The sequence below is a fragment of the Penicillium hispanicum genome (assembly GCF_028827665.1).
Source record: "Penicillium hispanicum strain IBT 35686 chromosome Unknown utg000007l_segment0_segment0, whole genome shotgun sequence".
In the NCBI taxonomy this organism is placed as follows: domain Eukaryota; kingdom Fungi; phylum Ascomycota; class Eurotiomycetes; order Eurotiales; family Aspergillaceae; genus Penicillium; species Penicillium hispanicum.
The window spans coordinates 2177522-2202524 of record NW_026623199.1 but is presented as its reverse complement, the minus strand read 5'-3'; the positions used below and the strand labels follow the sequence as shown (position 1 = coordinate 2202524).

General features: G+C 52.0%; 11 protein-coding genes across 11 annotated transcripts; 5 read left to right on the top strand and 6 right to left on the bottom strand.

Annotated features, from left to right (window-relative positions):
• Positions 1–270: 270 nt before the first annotated feature.
• Positions 271–1049, top strand: N7459_008614 (DJ-1/PfpI family protein; the record flags this gene model as incomplete). Its single annotated transcript, XM_056947782.1, has 2 exons — positions 271–697; positions 754–1049. 2 exons carry the CDS (start codon positions 271–273, stop codon positions 1047–1049), a joined length of 723 nt encoding a protein of 240 aa, XP_056797292.1.
• A 240-nt stretch (positions 1050–1289) lies between these two features.
• On the bottom strand, positions 1290–3758 carry N7459_008613 (putative C6 transcription factor; the record flags this gene model as incomplete). Its single annotated transcript, XM_056947781.1, has 5 exons — positions 1290–2508; positions 2565–2959; positions 3015–3417; positions 3473–3573; positions 3624–3758. The coding sequence occupies 5 exons, from the start codon at positions 3756–3758 to the stop codon at positions 1290–1292; spliced, it is 2253 nt and encodes a 750-aa protein (XP_056797291.1).
• Positions 3759–4233: 475 nt separating this feature from the next.
• atg26 (uncharacterized protein) lies at positions 4234–8470 on the bottom strand (the record flags this gene model as incomplete). Its single annotated transcript, XM_056947780.1, has 3 exons — positions 4234–4503; positions 4567–7134; positions 7184–8470. Coding segments are annotated over 3 exons (4125 nt in total), but the record flags the coding sequence as incomplete, so codon positions are not given.
• Positions 8471–9952: 1482 nt separating this feature from the next.
• On the top strand, positions 9953–11692 carry N7459_008611 (sugar porter family MFS transporter; the record flags this gene model as incomplete). Its single annotated transcript, XM_056947779.1, has 4 exons — positions 9953–10029; positions 10098–10536; positions 10589–11236; positions 11294–11692. 4 exons carry the CDS (start codon positions 9953–9955, stop codon positions 11690–11692), a joined length of 1563 nt encoding a protein of 520 aa, XP_056797289.1.
• Positions 11693–11938: 246 nt separating this feature from the next.
• N7459_008610 (DNA-directed RNA polymerase I subunit RPA34) lies at positions 11939–12966 on the bottom strand (the record flags this gene model as incomplete). The annotated part of the gene is made up of 2 exons (XM_056947778.1): positions 11939–12674; positions 12743–12966. The coding sequence occupies 2 exons, from the start codon at positions 12964–12966 to the stop codon at positions 11939–11941; spliced, it is 960 nt and encodes a 319-aa protein (XP_056797288.1).
• Positions 12967–13268: 302 nt separating this feature from the next.
• grc3 (uncharacterized protein) lies at positions 13269–15945 on the top strand (the record flags this gene model as incomplete). Its single annotated transcript, XM_056947777.1, has 3 exons — positions 13269–13904; positions 13967–14278; positions 14335–15945. The coding sequence occupies 3 exons, from the start codon at positions 13269–13271 to the stop codon at positions 15943–15945; spliced, it is 2559 nt and encodes an 852-aa protein (XP_056797287.1).
• Positions 15946–16336: 391 nt separating this feature from the next.
• Positions 16337–17121, top strand: N7459_008608 (short-chain dehydrogenase; the record flags this gene model as incomplete). Its single annotated transcript, XM_056947776.1, has 2 exons — positions 16337–16373; positions 16421–17121. The coding sequence occupies 2 exons, from the start codon at positions 16337–16339 to the stop codon at positions 17119–17121; spliced, it is 738 nt and encodes a 245-aa protein (XP_056797286.1).
• Positions 17122–17492: 371 nt separating this feature from the next.
• On the bottom strand, positions 17493–19237 carry N7459_008607 (putative prenylcysteine lyase; the record flags this gene model as incomplete). Its single annotated transcript, XM_056947775.1, has 2 exons — positions 17493–19027; positions 19102–19237. 2 exons carry the CDS (start codon positions 19235–19237, stop codon positions 17493–17495), a joined length of 1671 nt encoding a protein of 556 aa, XP_056797285.1.
• A 186-nt stretch (positions 19238–19423) lies between these two features.
• On the top strand, positions 19424–20779 carry N7459_008606 (small subunit rRNA maturation protein TSR4; the record flags this gene model as incomplete). The annotated part of the gene is made up of 2 exons (XM_056947774.1): positions 19424–19543; positions 19622–20779. The coding sequence occupies 2 exons, from the start codon at positions 19424–19426 to the stop codon at positions 20777–20779; spliced, it is 1278 nt and encodes a 425-aa protein (XP_056797284.1).
• Positions 20780–21396: 617 nt separating this feature from the next.
• Positions 21397–22386, bottom strand: N7459_008605 (CSN8/PSMD8/EIF3K family protein; the record flags this gene model as incomplete). The annotated part of the gene is made up of 2 exons (XM_056947773.1): positions 21397–21967; positions 22220–22386. 2 exons carry the CDS (start codon positions 22384–22386, stop codon positions 21397–21399), a joined length of 738 nt encoding a protein of 245 aa, XP_056797283.1.
• A 1239-nt stretch (positions 22387–23625) lies between these two features.
• On the bottom strand, positions 23626–25003 carry N7459_008604 (folliculin domain-containing protein; the record flags this gene model as incomplete). Its single annotated transcript, XM_056947772.1, has 2 exons — positions 23626–24924; positions 24992–25003. The coding sequence occupies 2 exons, from the start codon at positions 25001–25003 to the stop codon at positions 23626–23628; spliced, it is 1311 nt and encodes a 436-aa protein (XP_056797282.1).

The following is a 25003-nucleotide window of genomic DNA, read 5'->3' as shown; positions in this document are numbered from 1 at the left end:
GCAGATATCAATTCCGCCCCAAATCGAATACACCATCATCTAGCTATCCTTGAAGCCTCTACAAATACATTGATTACTGAATCCTCTACATACCGGCTGAAACTCCGCGGACTTACAGGCTCCCTGGCCCCTTCATGCAGCTTACCCTACGAACAACGCAGATGAACCCGATAGACGCTCTATTTAAATCTCGGGCTATAACTTCCACCTCAGGTTTCTTCTACTCTCCATCTTTGAAGTGATTGAGCCTTTCTACCCAGGTTGATACAAATGCCTCTCCAACACCGCATCCTCGCACTCGTCTTCGAGGGATTCGAAGCCCTGGACTTTTTCGGCCCCTTGGGCGCCATAGTCCCCCGCAGTGACTACTACACCTTGAAATTGGTCCATGTGCACAACTTCATCGCTCATCAGGGCTTGGAAACCTCGATCAAGAACAGCATCGGAATCATCCCAAGCATGGCCCTGGCAGACGCGCTGAGAGAGGAATTCGATACCCTATTCATCCCCGGCGGCGTGGGCATACTGCCGCTGTTGTGGGATCCAATGCTGCTTCAGCATGTCGGACAGCTCGCCGACAAGGCCTCGAATGTCTTTTCGGTGTGCACAGGCTCTCTGGTTCTTGCTGCCACTGGTCGACTTGACGGTCGTCAAGCGACGACTAACAAGCGTGCCTACGACGAAATGACCCCCAAGTGTATGTATCTCCATGGCAGGACACCAAATCAGATTTGGCTGATCTTGCTGCAACAGACCAGCAAGTGCAGTGGCAGAGACGTGCACGCTGGGTGCAGGACGGCAAGTTTCTCACCTCGTCCGGCGTGACGGCGGGTCTTGATGCAGGGTTTGCCTTTCTAGCCAACACTTATGTGGCACCTGAAGATCGTGTCGCTATCAGAGATTATCGTAGCGCACTCCAAGATACGCCTGAAAATGCTGCTTCCATTCCTGAATACAGCCGGGAGAAAGCTCTGGCCCATGCTCGCTCTGTCGCATGGTTCCTGGAATATCGATGGCAGGAGGACCCGACAGATGATCCGTTTGTGTGATATTCGTGAAAGTACCTGTAGTATGCCGATCGTTCTTGAACATTCGTCGTCGATATAAACTTGAGTTTCTCTGCAGCATAGTGGACACCACGCAAGTGAGTAGTATACAGACACAGTTCCCTATTGCAGGCTACAGTAAGCATGCATTTGTATACCTACCCAATATCTCCAATGAGAAATGTCAGGGCCGTAGTGTCAGTGCCAGTATACACCAGTGAATGAAGTTCCAAAGTAATCGAGTCAAAGTGTGGCGTCAGACAACGGCGCAAAGGGAATCGAGTCCACGAACGTTTGCCAGTCTGTGACCACCGGGAAACTGTCCTGGGAAGGCGACTGAACAGATGGAAACTCCAAGAATTGCCACAGATCGCATTCTGGATCGTTGGATACCACCGGCAGTATGTCCAACTCCTCTGGAAATCCATTTGGAGCCGAGGACACAGTCATTCCGGGCGCGGAGGGTGAGGCCCAAGTGGGCTCTTCGCTTGCTAATGCGTTGTTGATGTTCTTTGGCAGATTTTTAAGAGTCTCTATGACTTGACTTCTGAGAGATTTCCTCGACTGTGCATCGGATGTTGCTCCTGCTTCATTTCGCTTGTCCCATCCTTCAGGAACTTCAGATAGCTCCTCCTCCAACTCCATTAAAGCCTCAAGAGCCGTGATACTCTGTCGAGTAGAGAATGTAGACCGGCGATGCTGAGAGTTCGCCTGCGATCGCGAGTTTCCAACGTCGCCTCGTGCCCGTAAGAGCTCGATGGCCTCTCGAATCTTGTCTCTCGTCATCAATCGACTTAGCCGGGTGGCCGAGCTGTCCACGCCATTGGACTTGGACGAAAAAAGCAAGTCAATGAGAAGGACCACGGCGGCATTAGACAATTGGACATCGCCGATGGACAAAGAGCCACAAACAGCACATCGAGCTTGAATCTGTGCATGACTGCTGATAATGTTCTGGGCTAAGAGATGACAGGATGCACGGCCATCATTCGAAGACAAACCCGGGCGATGAAGTCGCAGAAACAAGCTCCAGAGCTGCTGATGTAACATCCATTGCTGCACGGGTACTGCTGCCAGTGGACCTGCGGATGTAAGTCCGATGGTGCTTCCGAGTCTGAAATGCGGTGGTAAACTAGCCACAAAGCTTTCATATTTCTTAATCAGATAGCTTTGCATTTTGTTGCCATCAATTATTGCTTTTCGTGGTTCCTCCCGCAGCGAGTTCCGTAGGTCAGTCGATTCCCGAACCAGAACCATAATTTCGAGAACGTGGATAGTATAGGACAGCATTGTGAATTCGGATCGAGGACGCTCGGTGATGTTTTCTGAAGAGACCGCGTTAACTGGCAGAAGATCTTCATCATTGATGTGTAGCGGCATTCGCGTGTTAAAATGCGAGGGCTGAATACTATAATAGCCCAGCGCTTGTCCACGAGACCAGTCTCGTATCACCAGTGCCCACCTGCATTTCAAGTTTGGTCAGATAGATACCAATTGTATCCTCAGAGCAGAGCTCACCAAATGCGAATTCCAACCTCAATTCGTATATGTGGAGAAGGTATTGTCACTGGGGAATTGGAGGCCATAGAAGACAATGATGCAGAGGGATCCAATTGAGCTCCTCCAAGCCGATGCAGACCCAGTTTCCGGGCCCCGGAAATAGCAGTAACAAGAAGGGAATCAAGCTCTAAGTGTCCTTCTTGACCATCTAGTAGAAGCATTATTGCAGCTTGCAGGCTAGCAATAGAACCACAGAAGATTGATATTGGCCCTTGAAGACAACGCAAGGCGAGTGATCTCCACGTAGCGACGTGCAGGTGAGACGAGCGGAACTCTTCAATGCGCAGATTGAGAGCTGTAGGCGACCATCCGAGTAGGTTTGGAGTCGGATGAAAAGCGATACCGAGCACGAGCTGTTTCAACCCGCGTGAGTGTCCATTTCATCCCAGCAGGGCTAGTGAGACGTACGGCCAGAAGATGACAAGCAAGCATGTCCATAGTTATTGAAACCAGTAGAGCTGTGGCTTTTTCTTCCGTTGAGGGAAGACTGAGACATTCGTAGAGCGTTTTTGCTTGCGCCAAAAATGTCGGCGTGTGGACGATATTGCCAAGGGGTCCCTGGCAACGAGTGATAAATACCTCGTAGATATGGGCAATCATATCCTCATCGGGCAAAACATCGATTGTTTCCTTCATTAACTTCCATTTTTCACTTTGCTTCTGGGGGTCATCGGAGTCCCAGTATAGATTTGGAAAGTCTGGCGCCACACATGACAAGTTTGGGCCGACAGTAGAGACGACGTTGGTAGTGGATCTTCCCTCAAAAAACTGCTCCAATAAATCTGCTGTACTTTCTGCTTCTGTTTCATTTCTGTAATGCTTGAGTCAGGCAATACCAGATGTCAATATGATTGAGCACAACTGACATTTTAGCATCATTGCTGTGGTCCGGTTTTGCTCGTTTCACCCTGGGCTGACGTTCATCTTTTGTACAAAGATGCCCAATGCTACGCTTGATGCATTCGATCTTGAAATAAAATTAGCAATAGTAACTCAGCGCCCAGGCTGGACACATACGCATGGTTCTTTTCTATCACACTTGAGTTTTGATGCTCGACATCGAGAACAAGAGAGGGTGAGTTTGCGTACGCCAGCTGAAGAGACTGCAGTCTTGGTCTTGGAATGGCCAGATCTTGCGGCGGGATCAACCATGATTACCTTGAGGAGAGGAAATACTAAAGCGAATGGTGAGGTCCGGTCAGAAACGCTGCGGTCTAAGCCCGAATTGGGTGGATGATGAGTCATCACGGGGCCGAGGAGAGTGCCTGTTTGGGAAAGCGACTATATACATACAATTGGGGGCTGCATTCAACGATCATTAGATCCATGCAACCAAGAAGTAAAGAAGAGGTCTTGGAATTCGAAAAATTCTAATAAGCAGTATAGGGAATGGGAGTCGGGGCGTATCTCTTCAAACGGACCAAAGAAGCCAAAGAAAATGCCGGATAGAATCCACAAGCGCCTAACGGAAGGAAAATCAGGCATGCAATGTCGTAAATCATGAGCTCCCATCCATCGGATCATTAAGCATAATACCAAATATCAAAGCAAAATAAAGACATTAAAACGGGTTGAAAAAGGGACGAAAACGACCTGATGAAACGCCAAGTGGCCAACGACCACTGAATCATTCAAGAATCATGCTTGATGCTAGGGGATCAGCATCCGAGGCAGCTCGATCTCGCACTCGTTTTGAGATATCGATATCAGTGTCATCTCCCACAAAGGTCCACTCTTCGATATCGTCTATGTCGTCATCTTCGTGGTCTGGCGAGGCCTTAGCCGAAGGAGTGGGGGAGAATGGGGTGGATGAGGCAATGGAGCGTTGCCTGGCAAGCGTCTTCGCGTATTCAAGGTCGCGATAGAGAGATTGAATTGCAGTTGCCACTCCATCTTCCTATAAAGAGAAATTAAGTTTTAGCAACTATTTATCCTCCAATGAACTCTTGTGATAACTTACGCTGCGGATCTGGATGCCCAAATTCCGGGCCTTGACAATCATTCGTTCACTATGCGTGGCTTCCCAGAGTGCTCGCGAGAAGACACTGACGTTGAGCTTCTTCATGCAGACGCCAACACCAAGATCCTCGACCCGGGATCCAAAGAAGAATTGGTCACCGAAGAATGGTTTGACGATGGTGGGAACCCCGGCTCGAAGACTGGCTCCAGTGGTTCCAGCTCCACCGTGGTGGGCTGCAGCATCAATCTGAGAGAAAAGCCAATCATGAGGTGCAGATTGGATCTGAAAGATCTCTGGTGGCAGAGGTATCTCGACTTTGACGCTCGCAGGATCGCCGAGCCGATCTGACCATCCCTTTGATAGGATACATCGAACGCCGGCCTTTTGAACAGATTCAATCACGGTTCGAGTCAAGGCTGCCGGGTCTGAAACGACGATAGATCCAAACCCAATATACACAATCTTCTTGCCATCAGTACGGGCTCGGTGAATGAATTCTGCCAGTTCCGTCGGAGGAGTCCAATCTGAACCTTCATTCAAAAACCAGTAGCCCGTAATGCGGATCCAATCCGGATAGTCGAGGGGCGGGGGCACCACCGAAGGTGAATAATTGTATAGGAACGGAACCTTGTTCTGCTGCATCTTATCCAGACTGGTAGCCTTGAGCCCAAGCTCGTTGTTCCGCCAGCGGTTGACCTGCCCTGCAATTGCTTTCCAGAAAATGTTGTCGAACATGACATAAGTGATATAGTTGTATGCACCTCCCATCCGATTCTCAGGTACTGCAAAAGCATGTGGGTAGGCACGAGTCCTTGTCCATGGCATGGTGAAACCACGGAAATAAGGAATTCGAAGAGCCTCTGCAATGTGTATTCCGGCCATCGCACTAGGGGATTCGATCAGAAGGTCACTGTCCTGGCAGCTGGCCCAGGAAGATGACAAGAGATCGTCAATCCATCCTCTGAACTTCAGCGAGGCTTCACGCAGGAAGGCATATGTAAACATTCCATTCTCCACGCAGATCCGCATCAGCTCCGCAGGGTCTCCGTCCACGGGTGCAAAGTCGATACCGTGCTTCCGAATCCATGGCTCAAATTCGGCGTGAGTTGCAATTTTTGGTTTGTGGCCCTCGGCAAGCAGGCCCTTGCAGAGAGCGATATAAGGTTGAACGTCACCGCGAGAACCTATGGTGAGACAAGTAATCTTCAAGGACTGAGCGGGCTTGAAATTGATGATAGAAGCACGCGGATCATCGAAAAACGGATGAATCTCTGAAGAATCTTCGTTGAGCGAGGGCCGTGATTCGTGTTCCTCGGGGGCATCAAGTCGCGCTTCCTGCAGCATGCGATGCTCGGCTTTGGCTGCCTCAACTTCTTCCCGCTGCTCCTCCGCCAGCATGCCTGACTCCATCAGGAATTTGACCGATTCCAGGTTTTGGTGCAGAGTGACCGCACAATCATCTCGCGCATCAGACGTATTGAATTCGAAGAAAAGCTCCTCGTGGCCACGAATGATGACAACAAGTCCGTGATACCCAAACCGAAATCCTTTCTCCTTTTCGACATTCTCGACGTCCTTGAGTGGCAAGATCATTTTGGTACGAGTGCCTGGGATCAAGCTGCGGAAGCAGAGCTTCTTTTCACTGACGTAGATCTTGCCGTAGAGCGGGAGTACACGATGCAAATATGCATAGTATGTCGCCTGCAGTCTTTCAGTTGATGGCAGGGCAAAATGCGCACGGAACCGGTCGCCATAGTTAGAATCGCCCTCTTTATCCTCGATATCAGCATTTTGATCGTCAGGCAGTATCCCCTCGGCCTCCCCATAATGCCGCTGGCCTCCGGCCCACATGCCGGAAACTTTCTCGAAATAGCCCATGGACTCAGTTGCCAACAAACTACTCATTTGCTTGGATCTGCTTCTCAAATACTCTGCGAATCCAGCAGCACGCTGCAAAGGGTATGCCCCGGATTTAACTGTATCATTCAACGAAACATTCGAAGGATATTTGAGAGACTGGGGAAATCTCTGGTCCGCAGGCCCGGGGTGATAGCGGGCGCTTTCACTGTTGTCCACGTTGCCGATATGTCGTCGTGTCGTGGCACCAATTTTCGCAGATGGATAGCGAGTTGTATCGTCAGATCGCTGCCGACTCGCATCCTCAACATCGGAGGAGCGTCTTGGTAATGAGCGCATAGTAGGTGACTGAAACACATCGCTTCGATTCAGTATTTGACTCGCGGATTCAGTAGTCTCGGTCATAGACTGCACAATGGGCGACGACTCAGTTCCTTGACCGGCAGAATGGGCGAAAGAGTCCACAGAATTCTGGTTTTCGTTCGCCGCACTTGCGCTTCGTTTATCTGGCGATTGATCTTGCTTTCGAGTGGATAAATTTCCACTACTAACGGACAGCCTCCTGAGGTCTGTTACAGTCGCGTCGGGCTGCGCTATCCCACCGTCTCTGACAGGCAATTCTTCGGGCAAATTCTTTGCAGGAGAAGAGTTCACCAAGCTTTTGATGTAGTTAAAGGCATCTTGACCTGAGTTGAAGAAAGTGAAGAAATACTGATATGTTTTAGCATGCTTTTAGTGTATTCCGGGTCTATAATCTTACCTCGTCAATCGCGAAAGTCTCTCCACTGTCGACGACTCGGATTTTGAAAGTCTCGGCAAACTCGGCCATCGGACTCTCCTCAAGGTCAATCACATTTTCGATGGGAAACGATACTTTGACGCTGTCCCCTTCATTGTGTGTCCGAAAGATGACTTTCTGGAGGGATTTGACCCACTCTTTGGCGCTTGTGGCGCTATCTGCTCTGAAGTAGTATGTTCGCTGATCCGTACTGACGTAGAAGTCTTTCACTTCAGCGCCGTGGGTCTTTGGCTCTGCAAGAGACGCCGAGATACCATATCGAAGATCCACATGGCCACTGGGAAAGTAGAGATTTGAAGGGTCTGCATAGTATGAGAAGACATCGCCCTTCAAGACAAACCAGTAACGATTATACTTTGGATTCTTCCGACCGCGCTTAGACAGGTAGCCAGATCTGATAGCAACACTGGATCTTTTCGGAAGATAGGCATAAAAGCAGATATGTCCTTCTGTGACATACATGTAGCCTTGAAGGAGCATACTTTGCAGCAATGCACAAGCATATTCGACCAAGACTTTTTCAGGCCTGTCAAATCCAAACATGTCCATCAGTCGTGTGGAAAGTGCGGACCCAGAGGTCTGCGGCCGGTCTTCACTCGGTGTTTGTGGTCTCGACGGTAGATGCTCCGTTGTTGAAGCAGTATCGAAGCGATTCTGTGCTTGCACCATGCGGGTGAGCACAGGAGCCGCCCGTGGCGTCACACTACGAGTCCGCCTTGGCGGGACCGCGATGGTCGATGCACTCAGGGCGGAAGACTCATGATCTTCGCCTCTCGAGTTTAAGCCATGCAGTTTCCGCAGGAGTTTGTTGTCCGATATCGTCCTCCGATGACGTCGTCCGCGCTCTTCGGTCTCGCCTTGCAATTCTGGTTCTGTCCTCTCCTTGATTTGAGGTCGATTTGACGACGCTTCGGGGCTCGGGGATCCCGGCAATGATCCCTTTCGCGGATTGTCGTTTTGTTCCCCCTCACTGTCACTCGAATCGTCAAACCGTGCACGGAAGTCGGATCTGGAGCCGACCGCAGCGATCATGGAAAACAGGGACTGTTGCATGTAGTGCACATGCCCATCTCGAGGGCCCATTCCCCGTGGGGGAGCTGTGTAATCTACCTGAGCATCATCTCCATCCTTGAAGCGTTCGGGAAGCCGATGCGAGAACGATCGATGGGCCGAGGTGGGCTTCATGCTGGCACTTAGCCTTCGATCCGCCCGCTGCCTGGCGTCTTCTAACGATGGTTTCATCTCAAGTACTGATATAATGATATAGTCGATGAAAATCGTGGGTCAAGAACGAGGACAGTCCAAGCTGTAGGAGTCTGGGGGCAGGCACTAGTGCAATGGAAGAGGTCAAGGTCGCAGGTGACACCTCAGGACTGATAGAACGGTGAGGATTAGGAATGATTGTCCACGTCAGGCGGAACTGATCAAGAGTGGCCTAGGACATGCGACTGACAGTGTCATAGCAACGTGGACGTCCTCAGCGGTCTTAGAGGTTTCCCCACCGGATCAATCAGACGGGACCAGCAACCACCGGGGCGATAAGGGAAGCTTTGCGGGATCGATAAGCAAATCAAACGCCGGGGCCCCCATGCGCCATGCCTAAGGAAATAGAGAAGGTGAAGGTGCAGCTGGAAGGGTAATGCAGATAGGGGGGGGGGAGGGCGACGTGGTAGCGTCCGGGGCAAAGAACAATAGAGACACCCCGATGGCAAATCACCTCAGGGCGCATCAGCTGGTCGCCCACGCTTGGGCGCATGTGATGGCGCGCGCTGTCAGGTGATCTCCCTGGGTCTGGTGCTTATGTAAGGCACCCGATAGTTCCAAGGATGGAAGGCCCAACGCTGGTGTTCGTTCTCTCGCCCCTTGAGATACTCCCAATAATCGACTTGCGAAGTGGTCGATCACGCCAGTCACTCCTGCCGTGTCCAATCTCGAGGGTTCTCGGCTACCGGCACTTATATAACCCATGCCAGGCTCAGGTCTTTCGGATGGAAGAACGGGACTTGTATATTTGGGGCATCTATGATCGCATGCTGTTTTGCCACTTCGGTGTTTCTGACACGAGAAGACGAGCATCGGACCCTTCCCCTGGGCCTTTGTTTGGCGGGGAGATTGATGGCTTCGAGGACATTTAAAAAGCGTGGCGAGATCGACCTGGACGTCTCCGACTATCTCCAAGACCGCTGAGATGCCTTACCTCACCAACTAGTCTCGCAGTCATGGCCATCTGCAAGAAGTGAGAGAAATTATGCCATATAGATGGGTTTGATCACCACATTTAACAGTGGAATTGCAAATTCTCCGCTGCGCAGCCCCCAGACTCGGGTGATAAGCCTTGCGACCTATGTCTCCTTTACATTTACCGAGACCCGACGAGCATCAAAGCACAAAGCAGCCGGGGCTGGTTCTAGCTCAAGCCGAATGCGCGCTCTGGATCCTGTCGTCCACAGATTCGCCATGGACGGTGCATCAGACGGTTGCACTAACTCGCCTCTCGGCTCCATAACATCATCAGCAAGCGCGAAGGCGTGCTCGAGCGCGCGAATGCAGCAAACGCCCGCGTAGAACCCGTGTCGGCTGGCGTAAGATGCAAAGCATACGCCAGATGTCCCCTGTACTTGCTCACTTTGACATGTTGTAGCGATAGACGTTTATATTCAGCGGCCATGGCCTGTGTTGCCTTGGCTTATGCTGATCGCTCATCAGTGCAACTCACCGTTACCAATCACCATGGGACTTTTCGCCATTCCCGAGTTGAACACCCGCAAGGGCACCCTGCGTGCCTATCATCTGGCCGCTATTATCTTGTGCGTCATGATACTGAACTATACCAACAAGTTCATACCCAAAAGGCTGACCATGCTGTACGCTGTAGTATCTCGTCATTCTTGTCGGGCTATGATTCGGGCATTGCAGGCGGTATTCTGACCTTCAAGTCATTTGAAACCGATTTCCGCTACAGTGACAAGACTGAGTCGCGTGTTTCCTCTCTCACCGTGGGCTTGGAACAGCTGGGCTCGTTCGTGGCCGCGGTGCTGGTTTACCCCTTGACCGACAAGTATGGGCGCAAGATCACCATGCTTGGCTCGACCGGCCTCTTCTGTGTTGGCGTCATCATCCAGGTCATAAACACACGCTCACTTGCCGCCTGGTATGTGGGACGCATTGTCGCTGGTCTGGGTATGGGCGGACAGAGTGTTGTGATTCCCATGTACTCGGCAGAGATGACCCCCAAGGAGATCCGAGGCCGATGCGGTTCGTTCTACCAGTGGCTCTTTACCTGGGGTGTTTTCCTAGCATACTGGGTTGACTACGTATGCATTGCCTTCCCAAAGATAGAAGTCATTGTCACTAACAACCATACAGGGCGTGAAGCAGAACACAGCTATTGCTGGCACCTCGCGTGAGTGGCAGATCCCTGTCGGTCTCCAGCTTATCTCCGGAGGTATTCTGTTCCTTGGCACTTTCACGCTCCCAGAGTCTATTCGCTGGCTCTTATCAAAGAACCGCACCGACGATGCCTGGAAGTCAATCACTTGGATTCGTGGCAGCGACAACAAGAAGACTCGGGAAGAATTCGCTGAGACCCAGTTGGGTCTTCAGGCTGAACGCGCGGAGCGCGAGAACTTCTCACTTCGTGAGCTCCTTGAGCCGGCTAGCCGTCTTCGTTTCCTCGTTGGTCCAGTGTTGTTCATCTTCCAAAATGCCACTGGCAGCAGCGCCTTGGCTGTGTTTGCGCCACAGTACTTCAAACTCATTGCTGGCAGTAGTTCAAACCGCAACATGCTGCTGACCGGTTTGTTCGGAGCCGTCAAGGTGATCGCCTGTACCTTCTTCATCTGGGCTTTATCAGAGCGTCTTAGTCGCCGAGCGACGCTAGTCAGTGGCTCTGTGTTGATGGCCATTTGCATGCTTATTACCGCGTTGATTGTCGATTACGTTCCAACGCAAAACTCCAGCAATGTCACCGCTGCTGGACGAGCCACAGTTGCGATGCTGTACTTGGACATCATGGTGAGCCCCCCCCCCATCTGCTTCATGAGATCGACTTGTAGCTAATAGTGTCAAAAGGTGTACAACTGCTCTTGGGGTCCTCTGCCTTGGGCATACGTGCCTGAGATCTTCCCAACGCGCACCCGTGCCCTTGGTTTGGCAATCAGCATGCTGGCTCACTGGGCATCCTCGTTTTGCTTCTCCTTCGCAAGTCCCTACATGATAGCTAATGTAGGCGCCAACACCTTCCTTATCTTTATGGGCTTTGACTTCGCAGCTGCCATTTTCTGCTGGTTCTTCGTTAGGGAGACTCGTGGTAAGAATCTTGAGGTTGCTGCCGGTACCGAATGGGAGGCAGCAGAACGTAGTCCCTCGGATGATGGCGAGAAGGGCGGCGTCTTGGGTCCGGACGGAAAGAGAGTGCAGCTTGTCAGCGTGCATGAAAATTTCCACGCTAACATCGGACATCATTCATGAGATGTGGTATGTCGGGACCTGGTGGTTGAATGATATTTGGGCGTCAGGCATTGCTGTGCAAGAAGGGGAGAGACGTCGCTAATCGAAATTCATCCTAAACATCGGGCTATGCGATTAAACGGGAATTTTAGTAGAATTTCCCAATAATTGCCCTGGCGTTGCACTGGTAAAAGTGTACATCGAAGTCGATTTGCATGTCATAAAAAACCAAGATATCTTTTAGCTAAACTCAACCCTAACGCCCTATCATGCCTTCTCAGACTTTTTTCGCTTCTTCTCGTCACGGTCCTTGTGCGACTTCTTTGACTTCTTGGGGCCATGCTCCTCATTCCCGTTCTCTTGTGATGAGTGCTTCTTGGACTTCTTCCGAGGCAGACCGGCAGCTTGCGTAGTGTCGCCCTCAGTGTGGTGGTGTTTTCTCTTGCGCTCTTCGCGGTCTCCAGCGGGGGTCTTAAAGGAGGGCTCGTCTGCTTCTGATTCCGAGCTAGATCCCAGAGTCTCTGGCGGAGCAGGCAAACTTCCGACAGGCCGGAAGCGCATTTTGAGATTCTTCGGCTGAGGCCGAGGCGGCTTGACTGTGTCCCGCAACGCTTCCACGGCAGCCTGGTCGACTCTTGGAACGCCGACCACTTCCTGGATCTGGTAGCTCTTGATATGGTCGGCTTGTCGACGATACGTTTGAGTGTTCTGGTCGTAAACGAGCAGTGCTTTGCCCTCGGACTCATTCTCATTCAGCGACTCTGCAGGGATTCCGTAGCTGACACCCTCGTAAGACAGGATCGGTTCACCCTTCATAATCTTCGACATGGAAATTTCCTTGACCTTTGACAGCGGGAGGAAAGAGGGGGCCGTAATGTGAATGACCTGTTTACCGCGCAGATTGGAGAGGACAGTGGAGGAGTTTGAGGATGGCGGGGGCTGCTTCTTTGCAGATTTGAACCCCGAGGGTGGTTTGTATGGCTGCGGGCCAGGAATGTTGGTCCTGAGGCGGGAATTAAACATCAGATCTCATATATCAACTGCAAAAAGGGGTTGATGAGCGTATCTCACTTTTTGCCAGGAGATACTTTCTGAGTGGCATCCTCGCTTGTATCCATTTCGTTGGAGCTCTCGGATTCGCTCTCGGACTCTGAGCCGGATGAGCTTGATGCATCTTCACCTTCGTCCTTGGCCTTCGAGGCTGCCTTTAATGTCTGCTTCTGCTTGTTGTCGGGTTCAGGCGATGTTGAACGGCTAGAGCTGCTGTCACTCTCGGATGACGATGAGGCAGCCATGGCGGCTATGTATGGTGTCCCTCAGAAGACGAAGTTGTTGCGATGCGACGCGCGCGTTGTGACTGGGCCCCAGGCCACACGGAAACCAATTAACTGATCCTGGCCTCCAATGTATAATCTGTGAGTTCCAAGTTGACGTGTTTTGCAGTACCGTGTACTGCTAAATCCCTGGGACGTTGAAGGAACAACGATCGAGGTCGCGGATCTTTTTTTTCTTCTCCGCGGGAGCACAGACCACCCGCCAACTTTTTTTTTGCTTATCAGCTTCCAGCACCGCATTATCGACCTTCCGTGCCACCCACATGCAAGAATCGCCTCAATGGTATGACAAGATGAAGCGGAAAGCTGAGAAGCAACAAGCTCCTGGTATGATTATGTTGGTTGGTACTGTGGTCAGCTCAATCGGCCTAACGCGCCTCCTAGGACCTGTGAGCGCTTTCGCCGCGCGCAAAGCTCGGCAGCAACAAGCGCAAACTGTGACGGCAGCGAAGAACGAGACCGAGACAACAGTTGAGCCGCCTTCTAAGCGACCTCGGCGATCTCTTGAGGGTGAGGAATCCTCCGAAGCGAATGCAGCAGAGTCTCGCGGTCCCCGAACAAGGTCATCCAAGAAGCAAGATGCGCCATTGCCCGCGGAGACAAGGGCGTCACGGCCCAAGAACACCACGAGATCGAATCCGTATAAACCAAATCCCAATGTCCCGGAGGTACAAGAGGAGCTCGATGAAGAAGATTCTGAGGATATCCCTGTCAACGAACAAGAAGAAATGTCCGAAGACGAGGTCGCCTCCGTTGTCGGCGATGCCGACGGCTACGAATCGCCCGCAGATACCCCAGCAGAGCTGCAGAACTTCCCTCTGTCAAGAGCACGGCTTAATAAGAACAATGTCGTGTATGGTGATGAGAGCTGCCTCTGTGTTCGAATCGGAGAGAAAATGGTACGGCCAGAGCGAATGTGCCTTGGTTTGAGATGATTGATACTAATTTGAGTTTGGATTAGAGTCTTGCTCTAGTAGGTCAATATGACCTCTGGGTCAAAAGAGGAGTTGTCAGTCTCATGGGCGCAAAATTGCATCCTTCATCCCGGGTCTATAGAGTTTATGCTCCTTCAACCCACTCCTTGCCTACCATCAAGTGCGTGTCTGGTGTTGATGGCGCGGCCGAGGTAGAGATCAAATCTTGCAATAACGGTCTTGCTCGTCTTCGAGATCTTTCGCCACTATACCAAAGAATTTGGAATGGACAAAATACCGCTGCAGATAAAGTCACCCAGAAGGGAATGGAAAAGGATTTGCAACGGACCTTCTCAGTGGTATGTTGCCTATGATTGCACGTATCTGAGACTTTAAAGACTTATCCGCTTTTCAGCTTTACACGTCAGCCGACGACTCTTTGAAGCGACATTTGCGGCCCCTTCATCTCGACAAAAAGTGGAGTGCCTCAATGAAAGCACTCTCTCAACGGCACGGACGGCTTAGGGTCCTCGTCTGCGGACCAAAGGCATCGGGGAAATCCACTTTCAGTCGATACTTATTGAACCATGTCCTTAGTCCTGCGCCCGAGGCAGAGAATGGGCACATCAACACTGACGGTGTTGCTTTCTTAGACCTAGACCCCGGCCAGCCAGAATTCGCTCCCATGGGCCAAGTCTATCTTGCACATCTACGCTCTCCATTCTTCGGTCCACCGTTTACACACCCATCACTAGACGACTCTCGTGACGGCAAAATCGTGCGCGCGCATTATATTGGAGCCACGTCACCAAAGGAGGACCCAGACCATTATGCTCTGGCTACAATGGATTTGATGGACCAATATCGCTCGTTGTTAACTCAGTATCCACAATGTCCGTTGATCATCAACTACCCTGGCTGGATCTTCGGACAGGGGCTGGAGGTGGCAACGTGGCTTGTCAGGTCTCTCGGATTGTCTGACGTGGTTTATATGAGCGAAAAGGGCCCCTCGGAAGTCGTGGAACCGCTAAGCATGGCAGCACGCGAAGCTCAAGTGCCAATGACCGTTCTTCCATCTCAGCCTACTGATTTTGTTACCCGGTCGAGCGCTCAAATGCGCTCAATGCAAATCCAGTCTTACTTCCACAAGTCCCAACCGAAAGACATTGCAAATCCACTTTGGCAGGGACTTCCACTCTCTCGCACAAGGCCAATCGCCGTGGACTATGCTGGTGCAAACCCGGGCATCCTGGGTGTCATGGTGCTGGGATCTCAAATCAGTCCCGATATGCTACGCGAAGTATTGGAAGGTGCTATCGTCGGAGTGATAGCAGTAGAGTCTTGGAATGCAATCATGGGTGCTACTCCGTCGGTGTCGAATGATGCCCCCGCACAGCACCAAGAAGATGAGAACGAGATCGATGAAGAGGAAGACACCAATATGGATTCGGATGAACCAGTTGTGGGTAGCTCTGCCAGCTGGTCGATCGCCGACAGCATCGTCAGAACGCCGCAAGAAGGCCTTCCTTACCTTTTCGTTGGATCTGGATGTTGCACTCCCTTAGACCCGAAAACATCCAACTGTCTCGGTCTAGGTCTGATTCGCTCGGTCGATGTCGCATCGCACAAGCTTGAGCTCTCTACACCTATTCCATCTTCTCGTCTGCGCGATGCCATCGAGAAAGGCCACGATATTGTACTGGTCCGTGGACAGCTGGATAATCCGAATTGGGCTATTAGCGAGGAATATTATGCCGCGCGGGCTGCAGAGAGACGCTATCAGCAGTCTATCATCAGAGCGAGGGAAGGAGGAGAGACTCCCGAGGAACAGGGAGCGCGACTAAAACATAAGGAGACACTTGCACTGCTGCGGGAGAGGATACGTCGCGCAAGCAATGTGCCCTGGATGACGGTTGTTGAGGACAATAGCCGACGTCAGCGTGAAGCTGCTGCCCGACGAGAGAAATCTCTGTGGAAGCTAAGAAAGAAGGCTTATCCGGGAAGTGAGAGCGAGACAGATTGGTAGTGTTGATGTAATGTATTGCATCCTATTTACCTAGAGTATAGGCAAGGCTTGGTCGAGTGGATGTTGAGGGTTTTATTCCCCAAAGACCTAGAGCATTGGCGTCTCGCTCCTGTCTGAGATATACGATTCATTTTTATCATGGCTACTCGAGTCATGATCTCCCTAAAAAAAAAGGCTGAAGCTCCGAAAATGACGCGCTTACCAAGCACGCCCTTGTCGGATTCTGTTCTCGGGGTTTAAACGGATTACACTGAGTGCCCGGGTTTAAATGGTTTAAATCCTGGGTCGGTTCTGCTAAAGCCGATGACCATCTAGTTCCCGGAGTATATATAGAGCACGGCGTCACATTGGAACAAATTATAATCCATTCCAAAGCCTTAACTGGTTCAAAATGGCAGCCGCAAAGAGACTTGTCCTGATCACTGGCGGTAAGTTGATCGTACGCCGTCTGATAAATCCCACTAATATCTATCAGCAACCAACGGTATCGGCCTCGAGCTAGCAGCACAACTAGCGGCAAAAGGCTCCTACCATGTGCTTATGGGAGCGAGATCTCTCGAAAAAGGGAACACAGCTCTCCAGTCGCTAGAATCCCGAAATCTAGCGGGTCCTATTGACTTGCTCCACCTCGACGTCACTGTGGACGAAACCATTGAGCGCGCCGCTGCGACTGTACAGCAAAAATTCGGGAGACTGGACATTCTCGTCAACAACGCAGCCATCTCAGCTATGAAACCACCATTGCGTGAACAGATGCAAGATGCATTCAACACCAATGCCACCGGACCGGCAGTCGTGACGGCCGCATTTGGGCCTCTCTTGCGCGGATCCAAGCATGGCCCAAGGATAGTCAATATCTCCAGTGGGGCAGGCTCGATTGTCCGCCGCCTCGATACCTCCTCACCCTTGTACAAACTCCAAGAAGTCCAGTACCGCGCCAGCAAGACCGCTCTGAATATGGTGACAGCGTGTCAGTGGGTCGAGTACGGACCGGATATCAAGGTATTTGCATATGATCCTGGATTCACGCAGTCCAATCTTGGTCCACATAATACTGCTGAGAATGGAGCAAGGCTGGCTTCCGAGTCGGTGATGCCGTTGATCGATCTTCTGGAAGGCAAACGGGACGAGGAGGCAGGACAGTTACTGCACAACACTGGTGTTTACCCTTGGTAGTCACCATCATTCATGCCAGTCTGCCAGGCGCTGTACTACAATCTTTTGGAAAAAGGGCATCTTCAAATATGCAAATACGCGTGAACGACCACGTTTGCAAGATCATACAACCTGTCAAGTCTATCAACCATGAGTCGACGCTTTATAGATCGTTTATCGATGACATATAAGCGGTCAGTCAATCGCGAGAGATTCGGGATATTCTTCGTCATTACTGTGGTTGATTGCGGGACTAATAGTCTAATACGTAGTTAGATCCTATCGAATGCCATTTGTAATTCATGTGCATAGAGAAAATTGAGTTCGTTCATTTCATTCAAAACGGGGTCGGAGTATATAATGCTCAATTAGCGGTATTGACATTTAATAACTCAAAGCTCCATTTTGTCGCTTGAAGATGGATATCCGCTGTCTGACCTCATGTCTTCTCGTTTCTGCCATGACTGCACCATAAGAGCCGCCACATTCCGGCCCATCAGCGCACTCGTTTCCATCGTTGAGATAAAGCTCTCAATACCACTGGTATACCAGACATTCGGAGCTAGAAGGGTTTCTTCAAACGTGATCCGTGGGTATAAGAAAGGATACGGATGCCAGAGCTTTTCATAAAACCAGCTAATCTCGCTCCTGGGAAGATCGCCAATGGTTGTGTTGCCCTTCGGAACAACCACGGAACCAGTACCATTGGAATTCTCAATGCCCAGGATTTGGGCAATGAGTTCGGCGGTCGGCCGCTCGGGGGAGAATATTTTATACACATAATGTTGTTCGTGTTTCTCTTCCCCGTCTTTCTTGACCAGACGATTCACCGTGCGGAGTGTGCTGATGCTCCAAAAGCCAGCAGGGCCGACACCCCTTGGGTCTGAACCAAGATCATGACCATCGGGAAGCGTAGTCAATATGGTCTCTGGGACACGAGCACCTGCATCGCTGAGACCGAAGAACCGTGGCGACATACGGTGGGGGGAAGAAAGCAGTGTGACATGCAGCTTCACATAAGGAATATCATCCGGGATGTGCTGCAACGGCGGGGAGATAGATATGCCAGAGTATTGTAGAGGCCCGGCAATGATGATCTCGTCAAAATCGGTTTCGTCATGCTGAATCAGATCCAAATCAGAGGTGGGCTTGGAGGTAACTCGCAAGGGACCGTTGCCATCCCGCATGATCTCAGTGACGGTCGTGTTCACTCGCACCTCAGCCCCGGAGGCCTTGAGTGCACCATCAAATATCCGCCAATTTCCACCCTCAACAGAAACTGCACCATCTGTGGCCATACAGACCATCGATTCCAGGCCATGGATTAACGGCAGGTTTTGGCCATAGTTCACTCGCGTGCTAGCTTGAATGATCTCCCGAGAAAAAAGCCCAGAGATTTGGTTTGCGTCGAGAAATGCTTGCCCTGGGGAGGAAGTGGCATTCAACAAATCCGCTGCCACTGCAGCCTCCGTGAGCGACTGGAAGGGGAAAAGCGGTTCCTCGTATAGTCGCAGGAACCTGCCCACGATGCTCTTCATTAGGTTTTGGGTACGCAGGGGTGCCATTCCATACCGCCAGAAAAGTCTAGCGATATTCCACCAGCTGTATGTGTTCTTCATAGTGAACACAAATTGTGTGCCATCCCAAATACCGATGGATTCATCGGTTTCCCGGGGTCGTCCATGATCGGCGCTACTGACCGCGAGTCCCAGATCGCGTGAAGCATTCACAAGATTGTGGTTTACTTGGACGAATATCGAGGCTCCCAGCTCGATTGGATATGCTGGGTCATCGAAGACATCAACTGTCGTCGAGCGGCCGCCAATGTACGAAGCGCGCTCGAAAACGGTGACGTCGATGGGAATTCCGGAGTCATCTGCGAGCTTGCGCAGTTCATATGCAGCAAATGAGCCCCCAGCTCCAGCTCCTATGTAGTTGTATTAGCACGAGAACTTGTAACAACCATCCGATCAATAGGTCGGTATCAGGACTGATGCCTACCGATGACAGCCACCCGCTTAATGCTGGCATCAACAGCAGTCTGCAATGGCTGCTGCTGAGCTGCATTGCTGACCCGAAGGCACAAGGTAAGGAGTAGAGATAGGAGCCACAGATTCGTCCGTGGTCCGCAAGACATGGTCATTAGTGCGGGAAGTCCTGATCTCCAGGAGTTGAAGATCGAATGATGTCGCAAGGGAGATCATGAGCCGTAATACAGCGTAAGCCTGTGGGGCCGCCGTATCGCTTATCGCAACATTTTTTTGAACGGCGGGGTTGGAAGATTTACAGACTCACAGCACTCCCTCAATCCATTCCATTCGCCATGGATCCCTACGATAGCGACTCCAGTATCGACGAAGACTTCACTGAAACTACCGTGCTTCTCGGCTACGCTGCGGAGGAGGTTATTGAGGACACAATCAGTCACCTGGGTGGCTGGCCGGTATGTGCTTGTCGACTTTGTCAACACGAATATATTGCGAGAAAGCGACACTGACAATTCTCGCTCTCCATTGAACAGAAATGGATCGATGAAAAGACTCCTCCGCCAGGCGAATATGCCAACTGCAAAGTCTGCAACCAGCCCATGTTGCTGCTTCTCGAACTACACGGTGATTTGCCTGACCACTTCCCCAACGACGAACGCCGTCTGTACCTCTTCGGATGCCCCAGAAAGCCATGTAACCGGAAACCTGGTAGTGTCCGGGCTTATCGCGCAACCCGCAAGGTCACACTGGACAACTCTCCACGCCAAGAGCAACGGAAGCAAGGAGAAATCAAGCCAGCGGCTGAGCCGAGCGCCCCGCAAAAGCCTCAACAAGATCTAGGCGCCAGTCTATTCGGTGCGACATCGCTAACGAGCTCTGTGTCGACGAATGCAAACCCCTTCTCATCGAACACCGGCACATCGCCGGCTAGCGATAATCCCTTCGCGACACCGAAGCCCACAACTCAATCCTCCACAACCTCGACAAACGCCCTCGCCGAATCCTTCGCCGACAAAGTCCGGCTCTCCTCTCCCGCTCCGGAAGAAAAGACCATCAATACAGCCGCCGCAGCGTCCAAGCCCGCACCCGAGTCCGCAGAATCTCAAACACCATGGCCCGCACAGTCGGACTTCCCAGCTCCATACAAGAACTTCTACCTGGACGCCGAATACGAAACCATGTCGCGGCCGTCTACCCCCACCATCCCAGAGAACGTGAAGATGGAACCCATGGACGAAGAAGGCGGCGCCAGCGCCGACCTGAAAGACACGTTCGAGTCAGAGCTCGACAAGGCCTTCATGAAATTCTCCACGCGTCTCGCTCACAACCCGGAGCAAGTGCTCCGCTACGAATTCCGGGGTACCCCAGTGCTCTATTCATACGCTGACCAGGTCGGGAAACGCTTGCATCCTGACCATGCTGCCGGCAAGGTGACTACTACCGGCGCGGGGAGCATGCCGCGTTGCGAATACTGTGGAGCGGAGCGGGTGTTTGAACTGCAGCTTACGCCGCATGCTATTAGCGTGCTCGAGGACGGGCGCGAGGGTGTTGGACTTGGAGAGGGTGATGCGGGGATGGAGTGGGGGACTATCATCTTGGGTGTCTGTGCGAAGGATTGCGCGCCGCAAAAGGTCGGGCAGGCTGGATGGCGGGAGGAGTGGGCTGGTGTGCAGTGGGAGGAGACGAAATAGACTTGGTTTCGTTTGATGTTGACATATACCCATTTGAGGGACGGGGTAAGTGGTCTAGAGAGGTGAAGGTGTTGGTTGTCAGGCTCGCATCATAAAAATAGATCTCGTTATGATAATATCCCGTTCGACAGGACTCCTTGTCTACAAAGTTTCAATTAACTTGCCGGGGTATACTGGTATACTACCAGAGTATACTGTAAAAGCATGCCTAATGGTTGCGAATAGCTCTTTACGTTTTGTATTGCAACAAGCCAACGCGGAAAGCACCCGTCGGGTATGAACTTGGACTCGGCGTACGAGATATGATATGAACACGGGCATCTCTCCGCACAGCCCTTCATCATCCGCTCATTTAGAAGCAGAAACCATAAGAACCGAATACAAATAGGGGCATAATCGAGAACAGAAACGCCAGGTGCGCCAGATCCCGACTGATCTCCGAGCCTCCTCCATGCGAAATCTATCACCGTCGTCACGGATCGGGGATTCATGAATTCATGTCTTTTTTTTTGTTCCCTCAAACTCGAGCCAGAGAAGGGACGGAGAATGAACACGTCAACAAGAGATAGGGAAAACGTAGAAAGGATCGAGGAGTAAAGAAACACAATTAGATGCGCTTATGCGGGCTGCTCGAAGCCGCGGCGGATGAGACGGCCAAACATCTCGACGCCGACGTGCTCGCTCTTGACCTCGCTGCGGGCCTCATTCTCCTTGTTGGTGGGAACGCGGACGATGGGGCCCTCAACCTTCCAGCTGCAGACATCGGCGACGAACTTTTCAAGCGCCTCACGGCTGCGCAGGTCCAGCCACTGCTCCAGCGACTCAGCGTTAACAGAGCGGAAGGCCTTTCCAACCTCAACGGCGATGCGGATGCGCACCAGCTCCTCGAAGCCAGCGACGTCAGCGGTCAAATCGGCGTACAGGTCGTCCGAGTTGAGGGTCGACCAGAACTGGGTATATTGGGCAGACTCGAGAAGGGTGGACAGGCGGGAGAGCTTCTGGACGGACTCGACGAAGTCGGAGGTCTGCGAGGCCGCCTGAGCCTCGGAGGTGGTCGGGAAGGGCTGAGTGTGGGCTGGGAGCAGGGCGAGGCAGAGCGAGAACGCGGGGGAGGGGAACACGGTCAGGGCCTTGGCCAGGATGTTGGTCACGGTGTCGGGTTGGAGGAGATGAGGGTTGAACTGGTAGCTATGGAGGAGAGCGCCATTGTTAGCCATTCAACTTCCATCGAGTCGTCTGAATAAGCGAAAATGATTCGCTGGTCATCAACGCAATATTGTTGCATTGAATTGATTTCAGGAAGTTCGAAATTCTCAACATCCCCGGACTTGACAGGTTGTCAGGTAATAGGAAACGTGTATGAAAAAATCGTTCATCATGTAAGGCAAGACCAGTTCGCATGCAGCTCCAAGGATAGGTGAAAAGAAAGATCCGGCTCACAGCTTCAGCAAAGCCAGGTTGGCGTAGCAGTCGAATGTCCGATCCTCGCACTGCTGCACCACGTAGTCCTGGAAGACCGTGGTGGTCTCGGGGTTGTACCGATCGAGGCCATTGAGGATGGCGTCGATATGGGCCGGCCGGGTTTCACACTTGTCGAAGGCGACCATCTTGCTGAGACTGGAATGGGATGTGAGGGCGGGTCTTTGTTGAAGGTCGTTTTGGTGGGATTTTTGATTGTGGCCCCGACACGCTTAGTCATTTGCTGACTAACCCACGCTTTTCTCTGCCTCCAGGTGCGATTGGACTGTTATCCAATTTCTAGATCTGCCTCATACATCGACTTTGTGCTTGTTGAGACTCAGGAGGGTTCAGAGAGTTTCAGCTTGTACTTAAGAATGCTGTTTGTATTGGTTTTGCCGTTTTATTTTAGCCAAAGTACAGTCTCTAGCTGATCTAGCTCGTTTCCTGAACTATAGACTGGAGCTGCCCGTTTTGGTAGCAGACGACAAAACCTTCCATGGGATCAAGCAAGATTCATTATACGGGCCACAATGTCACCTGGAAAGTCCAAATTGTCTGGATAGGTGAACATTGACTTTTCGATGATCACTCAGCCTCCATTTACCAATAGGTCATTCCTCGGCTCCGGGTGAGATTCCCCGAGATAGGATGATCATCGCGATCAACTTTGCATCGATCAAGGGAGAACTCAATTGACGATTACGATTACGGAATGATCGCAATCGGCTCAGGTCGGCCTCGGCCTGCTTGTACCCCCATAGCAATGGGCTATCGTGAACCGAACCGGACAAGGCTACATCAGCGCTCTAGGCACGTACACACCCACTGGAAGGATAGACTGCACGAGAACATCAAAGGGCCACACCGAGGACAGAATCAGTCTAGAACAATTCTAAATTTCACATTAAACTAGAGATCAGTCAGGAAAAGGCTGTCGTGGAATCGTGTCCAAATGATACATAGAATACATGTCTTGAATGCTTCTTCGCAATCATCAAGCTCCAATCATGGACCAGCGCTGGCGAGACGACAGCGACGGTATCCCTAGACGGTCATGCTCTAGTCGCTGGTACCCAAGCATCCAAGAGAATTAGAAGACAACGAAACTCGTCAATAGAAAATAAAAAAAAAACTCCGGACCGTGTCTGTAGAGCGCCAAAGTCTATGCCCAGTACCCATCTTGCAAAAGAAAAAAAAAAAAAAAACAGAAAACCCTTGTCAAGATGCAAGATAGTTACACCTCAGAAGGTGGTCACATCGCTTAGAAACAGCAGTCCAGAGAGCACAGGCAGAAGAAACATCAAGGCAAAAATGTGCCCGAAAACAGATTGAAAACAAACCAGGAGGGGTATCTCAAATAGAGGCGAAAGTAGATGTGGGAGTATTTAGGCCACAACGGACCGTCGAGTGGGAAGAGGAATCGGTTTCGGACCGGCGATGTCAAGTTTCGCCAAGTCAATGTCGTTTCCATCGTACGTGGAAACCGACTGACGGTTCGAGCGTTCCGAGCTTTGCGACACCAGGACAGGCTGGGGGGCACCGGAGCTCTCCGCCTCGCTCACAGTGCTGCACACGAAGCGATCCTCCGAAATTGGAACACCACCAAACATCGACCCGAGTTGCTGCAACAGGGCAACAAAATGCGCATGTAGCTCGGCAAAGATGTATTCGTTGCCGACGATTTCGGCGAGATTGCGCGCGCGGATCTGACCCAACCGGCGCGGCTGGCCTGCCGGATCCATGGCGCGACCCGTGAGAAAGGATGAAACAGGAGTGTATTGGCGGCCACCCGGTTTGACGCTCGGGCTGTTTTTCTCTTCGCGGCGCTTCTCTTCCTCTTGAAAGCGTTCGGCGGCGCTCACAATACTCGAGGCAATGCGACCGAAGGCGCGCCAGATAACCGGACACGCTCGGAACGCTCTTCCGGCGTCCTTTCCGGCGAGGGCCACCAGCGCATAGCTGCGTCTTTTCCCACGTGCCATGGGATCGGGTAGACGGAAGATGTACGCAATTGTGTACCCAGCGACGGAATCACCGAAGCACAACGGGCCGGAGGACAGGCCGCGGGGTAGGAGCTCACAGCTCAGTGTGCGGATGGAGGAGCGGCGCAGGAGCGCGTAGTCTGCGGGGTTCGGCGGACCGTGTTGGGAAAGGTAGGTCAGGATATGAGTGTGGCAGGACGCATCAGATGCGACCGAGGAGGAATGTAGTGAATCTGGTGGGGAGGCGTGCATGTGGGGATCAGACGTGTCATCATCCACGTCGGAGTGGCTATTGCCGCAGGAGTAGACAACCTCGCGCGACCGTAGGACGGGGCTTCCCGCGTTGCCCTTGCTATCGCGACTGCCGGGGGTGCCCGAGGGGAGCTGCTTGCTCACTCCTTCGGGTAGAGAGAGGCTACAGCTGGCGCAGGTGTCCCCGTCCGAACCACCGACTCGGTTGTGCCGTTCTTCAGGCGACGCAGGCTGGGGGCGCAGGAAGTATGGGTGGTCTTCGATCTTGGGGGATTTGGAGTCGGTGGCATTGGTCCTAGGCTCGGGCGAGCTGGACTGACGGGGCGAGGAGGATGCGCTGCCGGGCGCGGGCTCGGCATCGGGGTGGCATTGGGTGCAGGAGAAAGGAAGAACCTGCGAGCAAAGAATAGAGGTAGGACCATGCACCTCGCAGAAGTGCGTCAGGGAGAGCTGGGGGGAGCAGATTGAGAGTCAGTCTGTATTCGAGGGTGGGCAGCAGACACACGAGGCGACTCACGAGGAAATCCAT